Raw genomic sequence first — 22,671 nt, forward strand, 5'->3', positions numbered from 1 at the left:
TCTCTGTGCTTCCTGGACTTGATTGACTCTTTCCTTTCCCATATTAGGGAAGTTTTCAACTATAATCTCTTCAAATATTTTCTCAGTCCCTTTCTTTTTCTCTTCTTTTTCTGGGACCCCTATAATTTGAATGTTGGTGTGTTTAATGTTGCCCCAGAGGTCTCTGAGACTGTCCTCAATTCTTTTCATTCTTTTTTCTTTATTCTGCTCTACAGTAGTTATTTCCACTGTTTTATCTTCCAGGTCACTTATCTGTTCTTCTCCCTCAGTTATTCTGCTATTGATTTCTTCTAGAGAATTTTTAATTTCATTTATTGTGTTGTTCATCATTGTTTGTTTGCTCTTTAATTCTTCTAGGTCCTTGTTAAACGTTTCTTGTATTTTCTCCATTCTAAGATTTTGGATCATCTTTACTATCATTACTCTGAATTCTTTTTCAGGTAGACTGCCTATTTCCTCTTCATTTGTTAGGTCTGGTGGGTTTTTACCTTGATCCTTCATCTGCAGTGTATTTCTCTCTTCTCATTTTGCTTAACTTACTGTGTTTGGGGTCTCCTTTTAGCAGGCTGCAGTTTTGTAGTTCCTGTTGTTTTTGGTGTCTGTCCCCAGTGGGTAAGGTTGGTTCAGTGGGTTGTGTAGGCTTCCTGGTGGAGTGGACTGGTGCCTGTGTTCTGGTGGGTGATGCTGGATCTTGTCTTTCTGGTGGGCAGGACCACGTCCGGTGGTGTGTTTTGGGGTGTCTGTGAAGTTAGTATGATTTTAGGCAGCCTCTCTGCTAATGGGTGGGGTTGTGTTCCTGTCTTGTTTGTTGTTTGTCATGGGGTGTCCAGCACTGGAGCTTGCTGGTCTTTGGGTGGAGCTGGGTCTTAGTGTTGAGACGGAGACCTCTGGGAGAGCTCTCACCAATTGATATTATTTGGGGCTGGGAGGTCTCTGGTGGACCAATGTCCCCAACTCGGCTCTCCCACCTCAGAGGTTCAGGCCTGACACCAGGCTGGAGTGCCAAGACCCTGTCAGCCACATGGCTCAGAAGAAAAGGGAGAATAAAAGAAAGAAAGAAAGAAAAAGTTATTAAAATAAAAAATGAAAAAAATATTAAAAATTAAAAAATAAAAAGTAATAAGAAAAACAAAAGAAAGAAAGAATAAATCAGTCAAACCAAAAAACAAATCCACCAATGATAATAATCGCTAAAAACTATACTTATAAAAAAAAAAAGAGAGACAGAACTCTAGGACAAATGGTAAAAGCAAAGCTATACAGACAAAATAACACAAAGAAGCACACACATACACACTTACAAAAAGAGAAAAAGGAAAAAAAAATTATATATAAAAAAGGAATAGAGCAACCAAATCAATAAACAAATCTACCAATGATAATAAACTCTAAATATTAAACTAAGGTAAACATAAAACCAGAAACAAATTAGATGCAGAAAGCAAACCCGAAGTCTACCGTTGCTCCCAAAGTCCACCACCTCAATATTGGGGTGATTCATTGTCTACTCAGGTATTCCAGAGGCAGGTACATCAAGTTGATTGTGGGGATTTAATCCTCTGCTTCTCAGGCTGCTGGGAGAGGTTTCCCTTTCTCTTCTTTGTTTGCACAGCTCCTGGGGTTCAATTGTGGATTTGGCCCCATCTCTGTGTTTAGGTCGCCTAAGGGCATCTCTTCTTCGCTCAGACAGGACGGGGTCACAGTAGCAGCTGATTCGGGGGCTCTGGCTCACTCAGGCCGGGGGAAGGGAGGGGTATGGAGGCGGGGCAAGCCTGCGGCTGCAGCGGCTGGCGTGACGTTGCACCAGCCTGGGGCGCGCCCTGTGTTCTCCCAGGGAAGTTGTCCCTGGATCACGGGACCCTGGCAGTGGTGGGCTGCACAGGCTCCTGGGAGGGGAGGTGGGGATAGTGACCTGTGCTCGCACACAGGCTTCTTGGTGGCGGCAGCAGCAGCCTTATTGTCTCATGCCCGTCTCTTGGGTCCCCGCTGATAGACGCGGCTCGCGCCCGTCTCTGGAGCTCCTTTAGGTGGCGCTCTGAATCCCCTCTCCTTGCACACCCCGAAACAATGGTCTCTTGCCTGTTCGTTAGCTCCAGACTTTTTCCCGGACTCCCTCCCAGCTAGCTGTGGTGCACTAACCCCCTTCAGGCTGTGTTCATGCCGCCAACCCCAGTCCTCTCCCTGGGATCCGACCGAAGCCTGAGCCTCAGCTCCCAGCCCCTACCCGCCCCAGCCGGGGAGCAGACAAGCCTCTCGGGCTGGTGAATGCCGGTCGGCACCGATCCTCTGTGCAGGAATCTTGCCCTCCGCACCCCTGTGGCTAAGCTCTCCTCCGCGGCTCTGAAGCTTCCCCCCTCCGCCACGCCCCGTCTCTGCCTGCGAAGGGGCTTCCTAGTGTGTGGAAACTTTTCCTCCTTCACAGCGCCCTCCCAGAGGTGCAGGTCCTATCCCTGTTTTTTTTTTTTTCCCGTACGCGGGCCTCTCACCGCTGTGGCCTCTCCCGTTGAGGAGCACAGGCTCCGGACGCGCAGGCCCAGCGGCCATGGCTCACGGGCCCAGCCGCTCCGCGGCATGTGGGATCCTCCCGGACTGGGGCACCAACCCGCGTCCCCTCCATCGGCAGGCGGACTCTCAACAACTGTGCCACCAGGGAAGGCCCCCCATCCCTATTCTTTTGTCGCTGTTTTTTCTTTTGCCCTACCCAGGTACGTGAGGAATTTCTTGCCTTTTGGGAGGTCTGAGGTCTTCTACCAGCATTCAGTAGGTGTTCTGTATGAGTTGTTCCACATGTAGATGTATTTCTGACGTATTTTGGGGGAGGAAGGTGATCTCCATGTCTTACTCCTCTGCCATCTTGAAGGTCTCCAGCATGTGGGATCTTAGTTCTCTGACCAGGGTTTGAAGCAGCGCCTCCTGCATTGGAAGCAGGAGTCTTAACTGCTGGACCACCAGGGAGGTCCCTAAAAGTTATTGTAAGTATATTTTTCCGGATGGAGTGGGTCCCTATGGCACTTATTATTCGCTGTTTGTGGGATAAAGATATATTGTGGGTGTTCTTCAAGTGTGGTGCACCAGGGCTAAAGAACATGCTTTGTCCTGGGCTTTCTGTAGCTGCTGTGTGCAGAGATGGTTCTGAAAAACAGCAGCAGGTGAGGCAGCTGAACTGCCCAGAGCCGCTCCTCCCGGTGATCCGACACCTGCCACACAAGATGGATCGTCCTGTTGCAGACCTGTGGCTTCCTCGGTTCAGGAGACAGAGGTTACGCTGTCAGCAGGAGAGGGTGTGCCGTCTTGGGCTTCAGGGGGTTTGCACAAGATTCAAATTGGAGGTTGCCCGTGAGGCCAGACTTCATCTGTGGAGGATCTATAGAATAAGAGAACTTTGTTATTCCCTTAGGAACATAGATTAGATCTTAGGGCGGAAGTCTTTTTGAGTCTCATACTACAGATCGGGGAGGTTTAAATTTCCACTTCTGTAAAGGAAGCATTTAGAATGTTAGGTGTATATGCATTGGAAATCCTTGCCTCCTCTCTGCATTTGTGTTTCTCATGCAGATACCATGTGTGAAATATCAGTTACATGCAGTTATGTACAGGATGATGGTTCTCTTAGGCAACAAATAAGAAACCTTCTGAGTGCCTTATAAATAATGTATTAAGATTAGGAAAGAAGCATTAACTTTATCTCCTGAAAAATTGGCTCCTGCATTTTCTATATTATTGTGAATATGTCTTTATGGAATGTTTTGATTATTTAATTGTTTTGAATGGTGGTTATTTTTTTTTCTTTAAAATTTTACCTGTATCTCAAATTAGGGCTATGAGAGCTTGTGAAAAAGTTGCTATGGTGACTATATATTTAGGCTTCTATCTCCAACTTAGGAATGGATTTGTGCTCTAAAACCTCATTTTAAAATCAGTTATTTGGAACTCTTGTTTTTTTCATAGAAACAATATTGCAAGTAATAGATTTCAGACTCAAGCAAAACTACTTCCTTAAATCAGAAAGTAAAGGAAATTTCATATACTTCTATCTTTATAAATATAATAGAGTACTCATTTTTTTCACCTCATGAATTCTTCTACTAGAAGAGGTTTAGCAAATGGTCTGTTTGTTTGGCACTTTTTCTTACCTTACGGGATTTGAAATATAGCGTGTATTGGACCACAAGGTGCTTTGGAGGATTCATTCATTCCTTCAGTAAATATGTACTGTGTACCTACTATGTGCAAGGCACGGGTTAGGCCCTGGGGCCTTAACATTGAATAAAATGGTTAATCCCTCCCTGATGCCTGCTGGCAGTTGGGAGCTGACCTCTAAGTAATGCCCTGGGAATGGGGTAGGAGGCCGGGAAGGAGGCTGCCTGCAGGGCTTGTTCTCTGATTGCTAACAGAACCCTGGGAAAGGGGCCCTGGGGTTCCTGAAGTTTCTGCTCCATAGACCTTGTCTCTCAAATTCCCCCTCTATGCTGTCTGTTGTGCACTGGAGCCCACTCTGAGCTCTACCATCATGAGGTACTCATGGTTCATCTTTGTCTTCAGAGTGTCAAGAGAGCTTAAAGCACAGATGTGCCTGTAAATGTTCAACAACCCACTGATTTGTAGAGTTTGTTGGTTTCTGTGGTGTGAATGCTCTACTGTGGCCCATTTCAAGAACCAGTGTGACGTCGTCAGTGAGTGTGGAGTTGGAAACACACCATTTACACCATTATGTAACATTTCCACCCTGTGGATGAGAGAGACATGCATATCCTCAGACCACAGAGAGCAGTGAAACGCAGTAGTGTAATTAGGAAGGGGTGAGTTTCATTTATTTACCTTTGATTTTAACTGAATTTATTTAATTGTAAGTTTGCATAAGTAAATTTTAATGATGACTATGTTTAACAGGGGGTTTGCAGAATTCCTGAAAATTTAACCGTGAGTTCTCGAGAGCCAGCACACCGCTGAGAGCGCCACGATGCCTTGCCTGAAATCCCTACGGCCAGATGTTAGAGTCCAGATTTTTTCCCATTTTAGAAAGGCAGTAGGGAAGGTGATCAGAACATGTAACATCCCCTGTGACGCTGAAGGCAGAACTCCGTAGTCCAATCATTGACGGCTCTGTGGGGACACATGCCTTCTCTCCAACATGCGAGTAAATGCATATTATAAATAATCTTGCATCGGTCCAGATTCGGTTTTGCCGAATGTGCTTCTCAGAAACTTACGAAAACATGTTCGATTCTGGAGCCATTTGATGTTGGAATTGTGGATAAGGCATTGTGAAGCTGTATTATTTGTTTGCAAATCAAGGATTGTTATTCCAGGTCTATGAGAACCCGTGCTTTTGCTTTCTCTGTTTGAAAGAAGGTGGAACTCAGCAGCCCTCCCCCTGGGATCAGAGCTGCCCTGCACGAGGGGCTGTGGCCCCGCCTCCCTCTTCTTCCTCTCCAGCCTCTGGCCGGGTGATTCCCCTTCGCCCTTGAAGACTCTTTCTGTGCTTCATTCTTTCTGCCCAGCTTCTCCGCCCCGCCTCTCGCAGGGCTTCATCCCAGTCGATCTGCTGCTCTGTTCACCCTGGCACCTGTGTCCCGCCTGGCACTCATGGTACAGAGACCGCAATATCTGGAGTCCAGCCCCTGAGCTCATCCTCCAGGAAGTGGAATGAAGCTGACAGCTACCTCCAAAGAGCAAATTCCCGGGGTGGAAGTGCGTTCCAGAGTGCTTGGAGTATTGGTGTTGTGTCTTTGCAAAGCTTCTTTTCTTTCAAGTCCTGTGACCCAGACAGCTTTCGTTAGATTCTCATCAGTCAGACCCATTTCTTTGTACACGTGTTGTGTCTTGTTTATCAGGGAGCTTATATCCCAGGGATGTCACCTGGTGGTAGCTTCCAGGAAGGCGGCCAGGTTAGGGCACAGCGGCCAGTCTTCCCAGAGCACCCGTGCAAGCTGGCGCTCAGATTTCCTGACTCTCTTGCGGTTTTGAAGGCTCCACTGGGAATATTTGACACCAGGAAGTCTGGATCACTAATTTGAGGGGTTTTCCGTTACTGTTATTTTATGAGGGGAAACTGGTAAGTGAACTTATAGTTTCATCAGATGTGGAAGTTTAATTCAGCCTTTCTTTCTTGGTGAAGGTATTGAATAAAGATCTTGTCTTTATACAGTCTTGTGCAACATTCTGTTTTATTCACTTATGACACTTAGTGATGTCACAATTTGTGAAGTGACTTTTCCCCCCTCCTAATTTCCCACTTGCCTAAGTGTGTTTCACTGTCTGACAGGATTGAATGAGGCCAGTTTTAAGGTGGCAGCAGTTTATAAATAATGTGCTTCTTTCAAAGAAAAAGCAACAGCCTATTAATGGTTTGTTTACATGAAGTGTGTGTTTATTTCTGGCAATTTTGATGTTAAGTGTCTAATTAGATTTGTGTTTTACCATAAGCACTAATTTGGCCAGTTTGGGAGTTTGTATTTTCCTTTCTTTTAGGCTAGTACGCAAGGTTGTAGGAACTGTGCTTAAATGTCCCAGCAGTGGCCTTTTCTGCGTTTGCTATCACGCCTGTGTAGACAGACTGTACGGTCTGTGGGGTCTCTTGTGTGTGAGAGTGATTTTATTGTCTGAGCGGTTTCCAGCTTCTGGATCATCAAGACATTTCCAGCATTTTCAGTGGTTTCAGAGATAAAACTCTTGGTGAGGAGGGTGGGCCCCATAGCAGTCAGGTTCTGGGTTGGTTTGCCACCGGGTCCAGAATCCCCGGGTCTCCTCGGCTTGCAGATGGTTTCCTGTTGTTACTTTCTTCTACGTTGTTGTCTCTCTCACCTCTTCTTTCAGTCCTTGGGTAGTTCATACTGTTGTTTTAAATTCCTTATATCATGTCCAAGGTATTGACTGTGTTGACTTCATCGGGGGAGAGCAGGGTGATCCGCTGAGACCACTGCACAGATGTACAGACGGGGCAAAGTGTCACAGCAGAGGTTCATCCAAGGACCCTGGAATCCAGGGTTCAGGACCCCCCAGTGGTGGTTGGTTTTCTGGGGGTGGATACTATCTTCTAAAAGGGTGTGAGAGGGCTTCCTTGGTGGCGCAGTGGTTGAGAGTCCGCCTGCCGATGCAGGGGACACGGGTTTGTGCCCCGGTCCGGGAGGATCCCACATGCCGCGGAGTGGCTGGGCCCGTGAGCCATGGCCGCTGAGCCTGCGCGTCCGGAGCCTGTGCTCCGCAACGGGAGAGGCCACAACAGTGGGAGGCCTGTGTACCGCAAATAATAATAATAAAAATAAAAAGGTGTGAGATCCTTTTACAAGGAAATGTGGTGATCTATGGGAAATAATGTTTGTCCTGCAGGGATTCAGAGCGAAACCTTTGGCTTCAAGCACACTTGGGAGGTTTTGCCAATTACAAGTGGTGGTGGACCACAGCCAGTTAACGCAACCTTGTAGGTTTCTCATTTCCCTGGGTGTTGAGAGGGTGTGATAGCAGTGCTCTTTGTATTTTGAGGATAAGAAGGGTCAGCTCCTGCCATTAGTATCACTTGGTTGCTACTGCTGCTGCTGTTACGGTAATCACATTTTTTATTTTATTTTATTTTTTTAAATTAATTTATTTTTGGCTGCGTTGGATCTTCATTACTGCACGCGGGCTTTCTTTAGTTGTGGTAAGCGGGGGCTACTCTTTGTTGCGGTGCGCGGCCTTCTTATTGTGGTGGCTTCTCTTGTTGTGGAGCACGGGCTCTAGGCATGCGGGCTTCAGTAGTTGTGGCACGCGGGCTTCAGTAGTTGAGTTGTGGCGCATGGGCTTAGTTGCTCTGCGGCATGTGGGATCTTCCTGGACCAGGGCTCAAACCTGTGTCCCCTGCATTGGGGCAAGTGGATTCTTAACCACTGCGCCACCAGGGAAGTCCCACATTTTTTAAATAGTCAGGAATTTTGTTTATGATTCTCTTTTATTCCAATCCATGTAAAGTGATTCCTTATTTCTGGGTTTTAGCTTTGAACATTTATATAGTAAAATGGGAAGATGGAGCAGAGAAAGTAGCAGGAATACTTCAAGGAAATAAAGAGAATTTGAGGCTATTGAGAAGAGATTTACACTGCTAATATATAACTGTGGTAATCAGAGTGACGTGATGGAATTTAAGAAATGTGTATTGATATTTAATTGAATGTTAGAAAATGTGTCTTTAATTCTGTCTTCTTTCTTTTAGAGGGGAGGTCTGTGAACCTGCTGCAGCTACATGCAGAATTCAGTGCCTCTGTGCATTTTGTTTTTTCTATGGAGAAGGTTCATTCTTTCATTTTGTTCATTTCTTGGCACATAGTAGGTACACAGTGTGAGTAAAAGAATAAGTAAAGTGAAGTAGGTGATGGGCCTTATACTCCGGTGCAGCCTTGTATTATCAGCAGTCCAAGTTGTGATCCTTCCTATAGGAAAGGCGGAAACCGCAGCTGGAGGGTCAGGGACTCCGGGAACGTCCGTGGCCCTTTGTTTTGCATCAGCCTACTGTTTCCCGAGATTCTAGCCTCAGCCTACTTCAAAAGTACTTCTGGTTTCAGAGAATAAATAGTAAGATCTGGATGTTAGAGTGTTGAAAAAGTAGGAGGACGATGACATGGGTAATTGGTCTCATTCCGTGAACTAAGGTACAGGCTGCACTGATCTCCTTCTCTCTTCTTGCAGGCTGTGGTTTTCTGGGTGTGCAAGCAGAGGCGTGAGGTTAGGGCATGATGCCCTGAGGACTTGCAGTGGATGAGCTGCTGGTATTAGCTTGCCTATGCTTTTCAAAGGGGCTGCAAAATAGATATGCAAACTGATATTAATTCATTATGTATTTATTGGGGCACCTTTCAGGCAGGAGCAGGGTGGGACACGAAGATGAAGGAAACAGACCTTTTCACAAGAAAACCAAGAGCTGTTTACAGAATCCTCATCTGTTGAGACAAACATAATGTAAAGACGAATTTATTTGCTTAGTGTTATTTGAACAAATATCTGAGCGTCTATTTTTTGTATATCAGTGGACTAAAAATTAAGTTTTTTTTCCTATTCTTTTACCATTCATTCCCTATTACTGAAATTATTTTAGCACGTGTATTGCAGTAGCTTTAGGTCCCACTTGTTGAAAATATGTATTGATGTCACCTTCCTTGAGAAAGTGCTGATATGCCTCCCGGTGGTATTTAAATACTACTGATCACTACCCCGTGATACTTTCCCTTTCCTGGTTTCCTTGAGTTTACTTACATTGTTTAGTCAATTCTCAAATTTCTTCCAAAATGAAATTGGAGGAAGAGAAGAGAAACCTGCAATCTCAGCTTTGTGGCGGTTTGGTTCTGATTTCCCTACACGCTCCACGTCCAGATTGGGACCTTAAATAAACTCCTGGCTTCACCCACCATCCACCAATGACATCGCCCAGTTCCAGGTCATAAGTCTTGAACTCCCCTTCCCACCATGGACCCCCAACTCCAGGTGTCTACTGGGAATTGGACCCTGGATGTACCTCAATCTGGATGCATCGTTTTTCATCCCAAACTTCTTCGTCCTTATACTTGTCCCCTGCCCAGCCACCCAAGCCTAGACATCTCAGATTTGTCCCCCTCCTCCAAGGCGCCACTCACCCACCAAGCACCAAAGCCTTTTAAATAAGTCTCAGCTCTGCGTTTTAATAATTATTTGTGTTAATTGTGTTTTCACTCCACTGCTTTCCTATGAGTCTAGGCCCTCCTGACTTCTTCTCTATTGGACTAAGGAGCTGCCATGTTTACCTTTCCAGTCCTTTCTCCAAACTCCTCCAAGCCTTCTGCAGAATAAATGCAGATTACACTGCTGTGCATTCAGGGCTGCCCCAGGGTTTTCAGGATGAAGTTCACACCGCTGAACTTAGTCCCGGAGCCCTTCATCTTCCTCCGGTGATAACCTCAATCTCTTGACGCTCTCTAAAATCATCATGGTAGCTGACGTTTATTGAGTACTTGCGACCTGCAGGAGCCCTTCCAAGCACTTGCTCAGAATTCAGTAAAATAACATGTGCAACAGCCCTGTGCAGCACTGAGACCCAAAATGTGGAGGAGCTGTCCAGGTCCCACAGCTGGGAGGGGTCACCTCTCTGAGCCTCAGTCGTCCTGGGGAACCCATCTAAGACTGGCAGCCTCGCCCTTATGAAAGGAGTGGAGGGCACTGCAAATGATGGGATGACCTTGACTTGACCGACCCCCGCCCACCGGCCCAGTTCCAGGTCAGCCATGGGGAGGTTTTCTGTGAGATGTAAATGGAAGGAAAGCAGAAATTCTGTCTGTCTTCAGAATATGTTCTGCCAAAAAGTCAGGTTTCAAAACTCTTTGTGCCTGGCTAAATCCATTAGATGGCACTGGATTTCAAAAGATTTGTGTGAAATTTTAGTATTAAAGTGATTTGTGGATTAGGGGAGATGTTCAACTTCTAAGGTATTTCTTTCATCCGTCAAACATGGAGGAGAAAGGATTGACACGCAATTAGTATTTATTCTGTGTCCGCTTTTTAAAAAAACATTGCTAAGCAGGTTATACTAATGAAGAGTAGTTGCTATAAAGAATTTTATTATTTAGTTACTTTTTGAATAAACCTGCCAGCTGATTTAAATGAGCTTAATTTAATCAGCATTGTCTTGCATACTGAAGATAATTTGGGATAATGTCAAGGACACATTATAGCTCCTTTTGTAGAAGGTGGTGAGATAATGAGTGTAGCAAAAAGGAGTCAGAAAATGTTTGAAGTTTTTCATCTTTGCCTCCGGGTGGATATTTAAAAGTCACACTTTGTCTTTTTGCATGCAAATTAAGCTGAAAGGCATTTTGTAATGTAACATTAGTGTTATATTTTACAAAACAGATTTGTTGAACTCTGATCTTTTGCTAATATTGGCTTGTGGTTGTCAGAATGAAGACTGACTTTTTGTTATATATCAGTATAAACTGAACTTTCGTTCAGAACTTGGAGTGAACAGAAGTGGTGCGTTTGATGCATCTTCAATGGGAAACAAATGACTGAGCAGCAGCGACTCCCAGTTCTTCTGCTGTGCTTTTCTCAGTCACTTTTTGCTCCTGTGTCCCTCTCCTGCCCCGCAAAGTCAATGAATGCCACAGAATCTTCTGAATTCCTGTCTTTTAAAGCAGTTAAACTCTCTTTTTTTTCCTGACGATGCTTTTAGATGGAAGCTAAGATATCAGTGGGAGTCTGGTTCAAATTGTGAAGTCAGCAGTTAAGGGATTACTAACCCCCAAGTGAGTCCCCTATACAAATGGCAAGTTGCCTTGGAAACAAGGCGGGTTCCTTCAGTTGGAAGTATGATCTTGCCTGTAAATGCCAGAGATGATGATTCGCTTACCTCTGTTGCACGATCTCTAGGTCTAACCGTTGTGCCGAGATGCTTTCTGCTTAACTCCTCCTCGGTACTGATGGCTTGATGGAACCAGAGCCAAGTTTTCTTTTCTCGTGCTTCTAATTTTAAACATAATTTGCAAAATTTAGAACTAAGGAAGTGATCCTTTAAATTTCTGTTTTAGGATGGGAAGTTTTCCACTACCGACTGCCAATAAAATAAAGTATTATAGTTCACCGGATTTGACTGGCAAGGAATTTTAGTGATGAGTCCTTTGTCATAGATTCAACAGTGGAATCAGGGATGGGTTGCTTAGGGAGAGTATGTGAACGCATTGTTCTGTGAGGTGGTTATTTGATGAGCCGTGGCAGACTTCTCCCGCGAGCCTGGAATCACCTGATACATGTGCACTCCATACAGCACGGAGTCTAGGGCGCAGGTTGATGGGAGGCTGCCCTTGTGACTTGAGGCTCAAATCGACTCCTGCTGCCCTCTCACGTAGACGTTTGTATCTTGCTAGGTGCAGGGGTGGTGAGGGCATACGGAGACGAGGTTTTCAGGTCAGTGGAAGAGGCCCTGGCTTAATTTACCTGGCTAGCTGAGGAGGTAAAAAAGACTAGAGGGGCTTCCTAACCAAGGTCTCAGCTCAGCTTCAGCAGACTCACCAAGTGGAGGCAGAAATCCAGAAGTGCAGGACGGCAGGCGTGAGCAGCGGTCCTGCCTGGTGGTAATGGTGGTGCTGCGTTTCTGGGCTGAGCAGTCACATTGCAGCCTCTCATCCCTTTGGTCTGTGGTTCAGGGGTTGGGGATGGTTGAGGCTGGTGCCCTAGACTGTGGAGTCCGTGTACAGTGGCATGTCTTTGTGGGACAGAGGGGAAGTGTCACTCGTGCATACATACTCCGCAAAGCTCAAGTCGCATCGCTGGGGCTGTAGGTTTTCGTCACGGACCTTTTAATCACAGTTTAGAGTAAAGCATTGATTGAAAGGCTCTGTGTGTGTGTGTGTGGTTTTCGCTTGTCACATTGTGCCTGTCTGTTTCCTACGTGATGTTGGACTTTTGATTAATAATACATATATTTTTAAACTTAGATCCCCAACCCCCAGACTATGGAATTCATCAAAGGAGTCACTCCTGGGGGAGTCTCTCATTTACAATTCGTTAACGCAGCTCTTCCTGAGTCAATGTGTTACACGTACTGATTGTCAAGCTAAATTGTGTACAGATTAAAACACCTTGTTGTTGAATCCTGTTTCTACCCCTCGCTCACTTTTGGAGAGATGTATGTGAGGAGGTTGACAGTGGCAAGGAGCCGGGGGCAGGGCACCCGTAGGTGAGGACCTGCTGCCTCTCGAATCTCAAGCCCCGGAGCTGGAAGTTGAGACAGATTTGAGGTTGAGGCTCCAGGTACAGTGCAGGGAAAGGACTCCAGCTCTTCACCTTTCTTAGCTTAGCCAGGAGGAAAAGTGGCTGCGCCTTCAGTGTGCCCATGGCATTTAGAGTTCTCTCCTAAGCTGTGGGGTTTTTTTGTTTTTTGTTTTTTTTGGTATCAGACAATATACACTTAATTTTTAAAATGCTGATGAAGCAGAGAATTAATCTTGCTTATATAACATTTAAAGTTTTTCAGTGGCAAGCTTGAGATTCTCCTTCTGTTGTGAGTTTGTTTTTATTAGTTACAGCTTGTATTACTACTATTATAAAACACCACTGGCCCCAATATATTCTTTTGCTGTTGTTTTGCTTACTCGACCAGTAAAACTGTAGCTTTATTTAAATGAGTTTTTAATGAACCATGAGAGCAAGTAAGGCTCAGAGAATGACTAAGGATTTAGTGTTGCCTCTGTCGTTAAAGTGAGTTCAGTCATTACAAAGCTTAAAAATTGATTTGATAGTTTTTTTTGGCCCATGTCTACACAATAATTCATTATTACATCATTACCTTTGATTCTGAGGTTCATAGGGCTTCTTTCCCAGTTTTACCGTCATCTCTTTGAGGGGAAGCTGCATGTGCTCATGGGAAAATCTCAACAAATGCCACCTCCTCCAATTTGGTGTCAACCCATATATGTGTGATTAGCCAGTTTCAGGTTCATTTTGTTCTGTCTTACTGTGCAGTCTTGCTTTTTATTAACACTTCAGCAATAGTGTAATGTAGTTGTAACCTCATGGGTGGGTACAAAGGGAACAGTGGTCCTTGGTAACGGGGATGGGAGGGGGAAGGGTTTGCATTATGTCTCACGACTGGGTCAGCCAGCTGATGGCTACAGCATTTGCATGTGTTCATTGTGGTTTGCGGTTGATAACACTCAAGGCTATTAGTTGAGCATAACTCTTAAATTGGGAATCTAATTAGTCTGGAGGCTCAGTGGGTGACACAGTGTGTCACCCTAAGGGACAGCAGAATTAAATCCCAGCTCTGAAATATAAGCTGGGGAGTGTCATAGGTGACTAGATTTCACTGTGATTTCCAGATGAAGCGCAATATCTTTATTAAGCATCTCTGTCCATGAAATATTACCTTCTTAAAGGATGCTGTTAGCTCTTGTGGGACAGTAACCTTTGATCATCCACAGGTAGAAGCTTGTGATGGTGTTGGTCTCCTTGGTTGTTCAGGTAGGGAATGTCTTACCCCCTCCTACATGGTATATTGTTTGAAATGACACTGTTAAATATTTATCTCGTTAGGTTCCCCTCTTGTGAGTAGATAACATACTGCACTAATCTATATAACCGTGCTAGTGTCTCTTAGTTTTCCTTTTCTTTTTTCTTTTGGCTGTGCCACACAGCTTGCGGATTCTTAGTTCCCCGACCAGGGGACCGAACCTGGGCCCCAGCAATGAAAGCACCAAGTGCTAACCACTGGACCATCAGGGAATTCCCTACCATGTTTTTAAAGGTGTATCCTTGAGTCAAAGGGCGAAAAAAAAAAAAAAAAAGGTAAAGGTATCGATATGTGTGATCCTAACTATAGAAACTCCTAGATTGACCTATGGGAAGAAAAAGTCATTTTTGGAATAGTGATAGTTTAGAACCGTATGTTACGGAACAGCCTTACTTCCGTCATAAAATACATGTATCTCCAACTACTTGATTTTTATTGTTAGTTTTTTGGAATGTTATACTGTGATAGAGCTCTCACATTTTTACTGCATTTTCTCTCTGTTGCATTTATTCTTTACAGGCAAATCTGCCTATGAAACCTCCCTGCCATCGTTCAGAGATGTGTTGTTTTACGTGATGCCATCGTTATCTTGGGGGTTCAGAAGCATCATCATCATAGTCTTGTGTTAGGAAGAATATTGAAAAATGTGGCAAACGCAAAGAGTTCCCTACCAGAAACAAAATCAAGTGCATGTTGTCTTTTGTGTTTCTTGGCGATTTTGCTTTGATACCGCAGACGAAGTGATTCAGTGGAGTCCGGCTTACTCACTGAGGCCAATCATGTTCCTTAGGTGAAGAAAGGGTCTTAAAGGCACCTTCAAGTTCAGTGTCATTTTTAGTATTTTTCCACATACTTTGGACCTTCTCCAGGGCCGGAAACATGATGCCTTTCTAAAGAGTTACACGTCTTTATTTCAGAGTCAAACAATTTGATATATTAATGTTGAGTGTGTAAAAGATGTTCATGAGACCCATAATAATCAACTTTTTCTGGATATGCGCAGCCCTTACATGAAGAAATCAACAGAGACAGACGGATGACTCAAGGGCTATGGCAGTAAAATGGCTTTGGAGGGCGTGTGGCGTCTGGGCCTAGAGTCTTGGCAACCTCACTTAGGCAACTACTCGACTTACGTCCCCTGCTATTTCCTGTATGAAGACAGAATCTGCAACATCTTTTGATTCTTTTAAAAAGCTCTTCTGATCAGGACTGAGTGATGATATCTTTAGCATGGTTACCCTCAGATATGTTCAGAAACTTTTAGGTAGTGGTATCAAAATTATGTTCACTTGGTAAGGTGGGGTGTTAGCTTTAGTTAATCAAGAATAAATAGAATTCGATTCCAAGACTTGTAGGTGCTCATAGCCTGGAGTTTCCCAGAAGGCTTTGCTGTCGACATGTTAGATGCTCCGGGGCAGTGAGGTTGGGAGAAAATAAGATCTCTGAAGTTGGATGGATTTGACTTCCAATTTCAGATTCATTCTATACTTATAGCTAAGCTCTAGTCATATTAATTTTTCTGAGTCTCAGTTTTCTTTTCAGTGAAATGAGAGGTAAAATGCTGCTCTGTGTTTGTGTGAGGGGTTGAGGGGAGGATGGAGGGCACCTGCAGAAGAACTTCACTCTGTGCTTATTGTGATGTTGACTTTTTCTAGCAAGCCTTTTCCTCTCCTTTTCCTGTTGTTTTCCCCTCTTATTATCGGTGTATCGAAGAATTTTGCCTCAGTCTGTAGTTACTCTTGAAACTGATCCTCAATTTTCCATAAGTGTATATTTATCAACCACCACGCTATCACTTAATAATAGCTAACAGTAAGCATGCGCTTGTGTTCTGAAAGTCGACACGCCTTCTTTCTGATTTGTCACAAGTCCAGGAGGAGAGGTCCTGGCACTAGATTAGTTTCCTATTGCTGCCATAACAAATTACCACAAACTAGTGGTTTAAGACATCACACATTTATTAACTTGTAGTTCTGTAGGGTAGAAGTCTGACATGGGTAACATCAAGGTGGAGCAGAGCTGCATTCTTTCCTGAAGGCCCTAGGGGAGAATTCATTCTCTTGCTTTCCAGAGGCCCCCGCGTTCCTTGGCTCACGGCTCCCTGGCTTCATCCCCAAAGCCAGAAGTGTCATCTCTCTCTAACCATTGTTATATCTCCCTCTGACCACAGCTGGGAAAGGGTCTCCACTTATCCAGACTCCTGTGATTAGCTGAGGCGCACTGGATAATCCTGGACAGTCTCCCCGTTTTAAGGTCCTTGATCTGAATCGCATCTTCAGGTCCCTTTTGCCATGGAAGGGCAACGTCCACAGGTTCTGGGGATTTGGGTGTGGACAGTCATGGGCATTATTCTGCCTACCACAGTCACTCTCCTGTTTCCAGATGAGGACAGGTAAGACTTAGCGATGGCCGAGAGGCCAGTGGATTAGGCCAACATCCATCTAAGAAGTAAGGTCAGAGCTGGTTTTGAATGTAGTTCTCTTTGTGAATTCTGTGCTCTTAGCCACTTGGCTACACACAGTTCTGGGCTTTTAGATCTGATTTTTATCCATGAAAGAGGCCACCATTGATCCAAGTGGCTTATATATGCATTTACGTGTGATGCTTACGAAATGGGTTTTCTGTTGGAGGGTTCTGATGTCTCAGGCAGCTGAAATGACTTGTTCTGAGGGAGGTGGCAGTGTGTGGCCAAGTTTGGAGTTTTATTTATAGGCGGGTCATCGTGGGTGTTATCCTAAATTCTGCCTGTCTTTTCTCGTGGAGACTGGATAGGTGAATGGATCAGAAGAGCGGTGAAGTAATAACTATTGAAAGTTAAAGTGAACTTTCAAAAACAATCTACTCCATGGACAGCAGTGAAGATTCCATCTGTTAAAATATGGATTTGAGTCACGTTTCACAAATTTAAAAGCAAGACATTTCCTTTATTTTTTGAAGGACACGATAGAGATTTTTAATATGTGATGTTTTTGTGAAGGTCTCATTTTCCTTTGCTGTGCTACTGTGTATTCTTGTAGAGCAGATTTTCTAAAATCATATATCCTTCCCAGTTTAACACAAAATTACTTTATATCTGCACCTGGCACTTAAATCTTGGTTTAAATGAAAGCTGTAGAATTGTATGTTATGGGCATATTGCAAACCACCGACTGTGATTCTGCCGCTGAAATTCAGACAGCGTTTGTTCGTGGCACAGTCCAGATTTCATAATTCTTGTGTTTTCTAAAAATGCTGAAGATAATTATTGAAACTAATATATGTGTATAAGTTCTTCCATCATGTGTGGCATTTAAGGCTCGTTCTTTGTAATTTTCAATCTCCATTTTCAGTTTGCAGAAAGGACTTGATTCTTGAGAGAACACATCATGGTGAGAAGTGAATAACAAAACTTGAATTTCATTTGCTTCCAATTAAGCGCCAAAATGTCAGAACTTAATATCTTCAAACTGCATATGAAGCCGCACACCTTGTGAGAAGTCTGATGACATTAAAATCAAGTATAGAAATTCAAAATCCTGATGAAGAGCTTGAAATGAATATTGTTAGCTTATCAGGGTTACCAAGGTACCTTGACTTCTAGTTTTATTTCCCAAATTGAAAAATTTAAATTGGATGTTACTAGAGGGATGAGCAAATTAGTGCAGGATCATCAAACTATGGCCCGTGGGTCAAGTTTGGTCCACCGTCTGCTTTGTAAATAAAGTTTTGTTTAAACATAGTCACCCTCATTTATTCATGTATTGTGTATGGCTGTTTTCATGCTACAATGCAGAGTAGAATAGTTGTGACACAGACTGTTTGAATTGCGCAGCTCCAAAAATATTTACTGTCTGGACCTTTTAAGAAAAATGCTTGCTGACCCCTGATCTGTAGAATCAGGGGTTACTGTCTGTGTTACTAATATGCGGAGATGCTTATCAGATAAACAGTCTGATTATATATATGTATATATACATACATACATATACCTACAACACACGCACATATATACTGTATATGGAAACTTTAGTGTATATATACAAACACCTTTCCATTTTTTATAACTGCTAAGGATTTCTTTTCCCACTGATGTTGCTTATTATAAGGTTGAGTGGCCCAACTGTTCATCTGACTTTAATTTCTTCTTACCACTTAACCTTCCTTCAGATTGTTTAATCAGCTAATTATATAAGCTGCCACAGCAGGATTCTGAGCTTCCTGTTTGTCGCATGTCTCTACGACCTTATGGTGGTTTTCTTTTTTGTCTTATGAATTGATTGATGTCAATAGCATTTGTTCAAAATGACAAACTGTAATTATAAATACTTTCCATATTCTGTGAATACACCTTTTGGTCTGTTAACTGATCGGAGTATTGGCGTTGAAAAGGCTTGGATTGGCGGCAGAAGGTGTGGTTCTTTTCGTGTGCAGTCCTGACCCTTCTTGTCTTGGAAGGCTGAGCTTACTTCGCCAGGCATGGGATTGGAGTGTGAATGACCAAGGTGTTCTGTGCCTTAGAACTTTATTACTCTTTGAGATTTTAAAGAAGTGCTGCCACTGTTTAGTTATAAGAAGAAATAGGTTGAATTTTAATTTTTATGGTACTTTGTTATGCTGTATTATGAAAATTTTCAATTTTGAAATAGTTTCATATTTCAGAAAAGTTACAAAAATAGTACAGAGTGCTTCCATATACCCTTCATCTATCCCTGATGTTCACGTCCAGCATAATCATAGTGTAGTTATCAAAGTTAGGAAACGAATAACATTGAGTCCATCCTGCTAACTAATCATCTGAATTTCGCCTCTTTCCCACTAATGAGGCCTTTTGAGGCCTTTTGCCTAGCCCAGGAGCCAGGCAAGGGGCTCACACTGAGTGCAGTTCATATTTCTCCTCAGTCTCCTCCAAGGTACACAATTTCATCAGCCTTTTACTTTCCCGACCGTGGTATTTTTAAAGAGTAGTAGTTACAGAATGCTCCTCAATTTGGATTTGTCTGATGTTTCCTCACTATTAGACCAAAGTCATGCATTTGGGGCAAGAGTACCACGGAAGTGACGTTGTGTATTTCTCAGTGCATCTTTCAGAGGGTGCGTGATGTTGATGAAGTGAAGGGACAGCACTTGGTGAAGTGCTGTCTGCCAAGTTTCTGCCCGCAGACACTACTTTCTCTTTTTAATTAAAAAGCATCTTACGGGGAGATATTCTGAGATATGCCCATATCTCACCATACTCTCACCCATTAACGTTAGCGTCCGTTGGTAGATCTTGCCTGAGACAGTTCTGACTGTGGAGGTTGCCTAGTGATAATTTCTCTTTTAGTGATTTTTTCCATATTTATTAATTGGGATGCTCCAGGAAGGAAAAGCTGTCCATTCTCCACCATTTGTTCATTTATTTCTTCGATTATTTACTTATATCATTACGAACTCACAGATGTTTAGTTTATCTTGGGTTATAATCTAATGGTCTCATTATTTGATCGTTTACAAGTGTCCCAAATGGTTTCGGCCCTTGGGAGCTCCTTAAGGCTGGCCCTAATTCCCTTTGATGTGCTTCCTTTGATGTGTTCTTTAGTATCACAAGGTGTTCCAGGCTCATCACATATTTTCTCTGTCCCCAACCCTGGAATTAACTATTTTTCTAAGGAGTTCTAGTTCATTTATTGGAGAATAGTATTAGAAACCATGATCTGGCCACTTGTGTTCATTGGTTCTTGGACCAGCAATTTGACATTGAAGCAATGTCATTGCTTCTAGGATCTCTCACTGGACAGAGCTAGGACACACGTATTCACATCCATCCATACCCGTCGGCCTACCTCCTTATAAAACCACAAGTTCATATTGATGCCTCTAATTCTAATCTAATACTACAGTATATTTCCTTGCTTGTAACTTCTGTTTCTGGCGGTGAGAACTTTGGCTCTCATTAGCCAAAATATTTTTTCTTTCTCATTCATTCCTGCTGTGTGTGTGTGTGTGTGTGTGTGTGTGTGTGTGTGTGGAGTATGAATTTCTAAACTATGCGCTTGTAAGGGACAGCTTTACTAACTAGAATACAATATTTCTGTGAAGGTTCTTTTTGCCTTTAGCCTTACGTTAAACAGTGAAAAAAAAAGTTTCGTAAAGTGACTTAGTTCTTTTCTTCCCCACCCTTTTCGTGTGGTTCTGTTTTTCATTTGTAACATAGCTGGGTTTATTTGTTTGTGCTCCATTTTAGATTCCCGACCCCCAGACCCCACCTTGCCTCCTGGTCGATTTCAATTATTTATTTCTCTTTTAAGTATTTGAATCATTATGATGGTTCTAAGAGTCAGAGTTACAGAAAAATATATTCAGAAAAGTGTTACCGCCCCATTATCTCCACTATTGTTCCCATTCTCTCTTTCTTTCAACCCTGTTCCTACTAACTCCCTGTAGCCTACCCGTCTCATTAGTTTCTTGTATCCTTTCTGTGTTTCTTATGCACAAATGAGCATTGCACAGTTTTTAATATACCCTTCTTCCCATATGAAGGGTCCCTTATACCTTTTGCTGGATAAACTATATATCATGTATATGCATTATATATAGGTATATATGCACTTTCTTTTCCGCGTGATATATCATTTACAAAAAGATTTAAATCCACTCCATCCCCTTAAGCATTCTGTGATATAAAACCGTTTTATTTTTATTTTCACCCAGAGAATTTTGCATATGAAGTGTATGACTTAGAAATATAAAAATAAAGCATCAAAACTCAGGGCAAGACTATTTCTTTGAAGTTCTTTTCCTAAAACATAACATTCCTGGGTGTGTACATATCCATATTTTTCCTCTGTAGATTTACATCAAAGGTGGTGTAAGTTGTTGGTTGTCATTTTAAATGCCTTTGTTTATAATTGCAAATTTACCTGTCATTTCTAGCTGGTAGCAGTGTTTGATGAGCAGGACCCGCATCACGGAGGTGACGGCACCAGTGCCAGCTCCACAGGCACCCAGAGTCCGGAGATGTTTGGCAGTGAGCTCGGCACCAACAGTGTTTCAGCCTTCCAGCCTTACCAAGCAACGAGTGAGATCGAGGTCACCCCTTCAGTCCTCCGTGCCAGTGAGTGCATATTTCGTCTTCAGTTACGGGGATGCCGACTGTGTTATCCAGCCATGCTCTTGTGAATGGAATTCATTGTCTGTTTATATCAAAAACTGATTAAGTTTAGAACCTGGGCAAGTGTCTTTTGCAAGAGAGGGGGGCAAGATTCTTTATGTTTTCATAGATTGGCCTTACTTTACTTTGGACTGGTAGACTTTTAATTGCTCACCAAAGGTAAATAAGGATAATAGTTAAACTTATACTACCTGCATTTTTCTTTCCATGTGTTTTGTATGAACGCTAGAACAGATAGAAATAATCAACATCCTTCCACTGAAACCAAACACAGTGTGTTGGATTGACCATCAAGTTGGTTATACCAGTTACTTGAACTTTATCTGGAGAGCAGGGGCTGAAGGGACCTCAAGGATTGTTATCTTCAGGATCTGGAAGAGTTGCTATTAGGTGCCCTCTCAAGAAACGAAAGGATTGGTCTTAGTGAGTGTGTAGTAGGGATCCTAGGGTCCCTAGTGCCCAAGTTCCAGGACACTAGCTGGAAGAATTCTGCAGCCATTCCTGCCAAGCTCACAGTGAAGAGCTTCTGCTAAACATTCTATTTAGCATTTGTAATTGTATAATCTTATCATTGAACAATTGTTGAGACTAAGAAGGCCTATTTCAAGAAATTTATAACTTAAAAATCATTTATCTTTTAGGCACATCTATCTAGAAACATTTCAGTTTTTCAAGTGGAAAATTTAGTCTTGTGTGATGTGGTCTTCAGTAGATCTTCACATAGAGATAGGTAATAATATATAAAATAATATATAGAATATAGTTAGATAATTTTTAGAATATATAGTTTATTCTTATAAAATGCATCATTGTCCCCACTTTTCACATTGGTAGCAGTCTGTAGCATTTTGGTAATTTGCTTCTAGATGTTCATAAACTATTTCTGCTTCCACTGTCCCTTGAGGATATATATATATATATATATATAGATATATAGATATATATAGATTATATATATACACACACAGAGAGAGAGAGAGAGAGAGAGAGAGTGTGTGTGTATGTATGTATATATGTATGTGTGTATATATATATATATATACGTCAATTTAACAGTTAACAAATCTGACGATCTATCAGAAACCACAGGGAAAGTATGCCATATAGAGATGTAGAGGATTGAAAGGCACATTGCATGATGGGATATGTATGTGATGCCCAGGGGGTCGTGTATGGTTGCAGACCAATGTTAACCACTTTCTAAAATTGCTTTCTATCGCCTGGACAAGAATAATCGTAGTGAGAGCTGGGCACAGTGGAAAATGTTTCCAAGGAAGTGTGGACATTAACAGCCACTGTAAGGTGTTTTAGCTGGATCTTTCCTTGTATCCAGGAGACGTAGGTTGTTTGTGCACATACATGAACAAATATATTTTAAACTGATTTTGTGGAAGTAACATTTGATTACTACATGGATACACTACTTAAAAAATCTTATGTACGATTAACTTTGGGCAGTGTTTTTCAAAAGGTGAGGTGTATACCATGTATGGTATATGAAGTAATATGTAGGGGGTGTGCAGGTCATTTTCTTTTC

At 42.8% G+C, this 22,671-nt stretch overlaps 1 protein-coding gene across 13 annotated transcripts in view; it reads left to right on the plus strand.

The window, feature by feature from the left end:
- The window catches only part of PARD3 (par-3 family cell polarity regulator), a 638,153-nt gene that overhangs the window by 230,966 nt on the left and 384,516 nt on the right, over positions 1–22,671 (plus strand). For all 13 annotated transcript variants that reach the window (XM_082648190.1, XM_082648201.1, XM_082648198.1 and 10 more), the window contains exon 3: positions 20,897–21,077. In XM_082648190.1, the coding sequence (XP_082504316.1) occupies positions 20,897–21,077 (181 nt within the window). The remainder of the gene's footprint in view (positions 1–20,896; positions 21,078–22,671) is intronic.

Source organism: Grampus griseus (genome assembly GCF_964374135.1).
Source record: "Grampus griseus genome assembly, chromosome: 2".
NCBI lineage: Eukaryota > Metazoa > Chordata > Mammalia > Artiodactyla > Delphinidae > Grampus > Grampus griseus.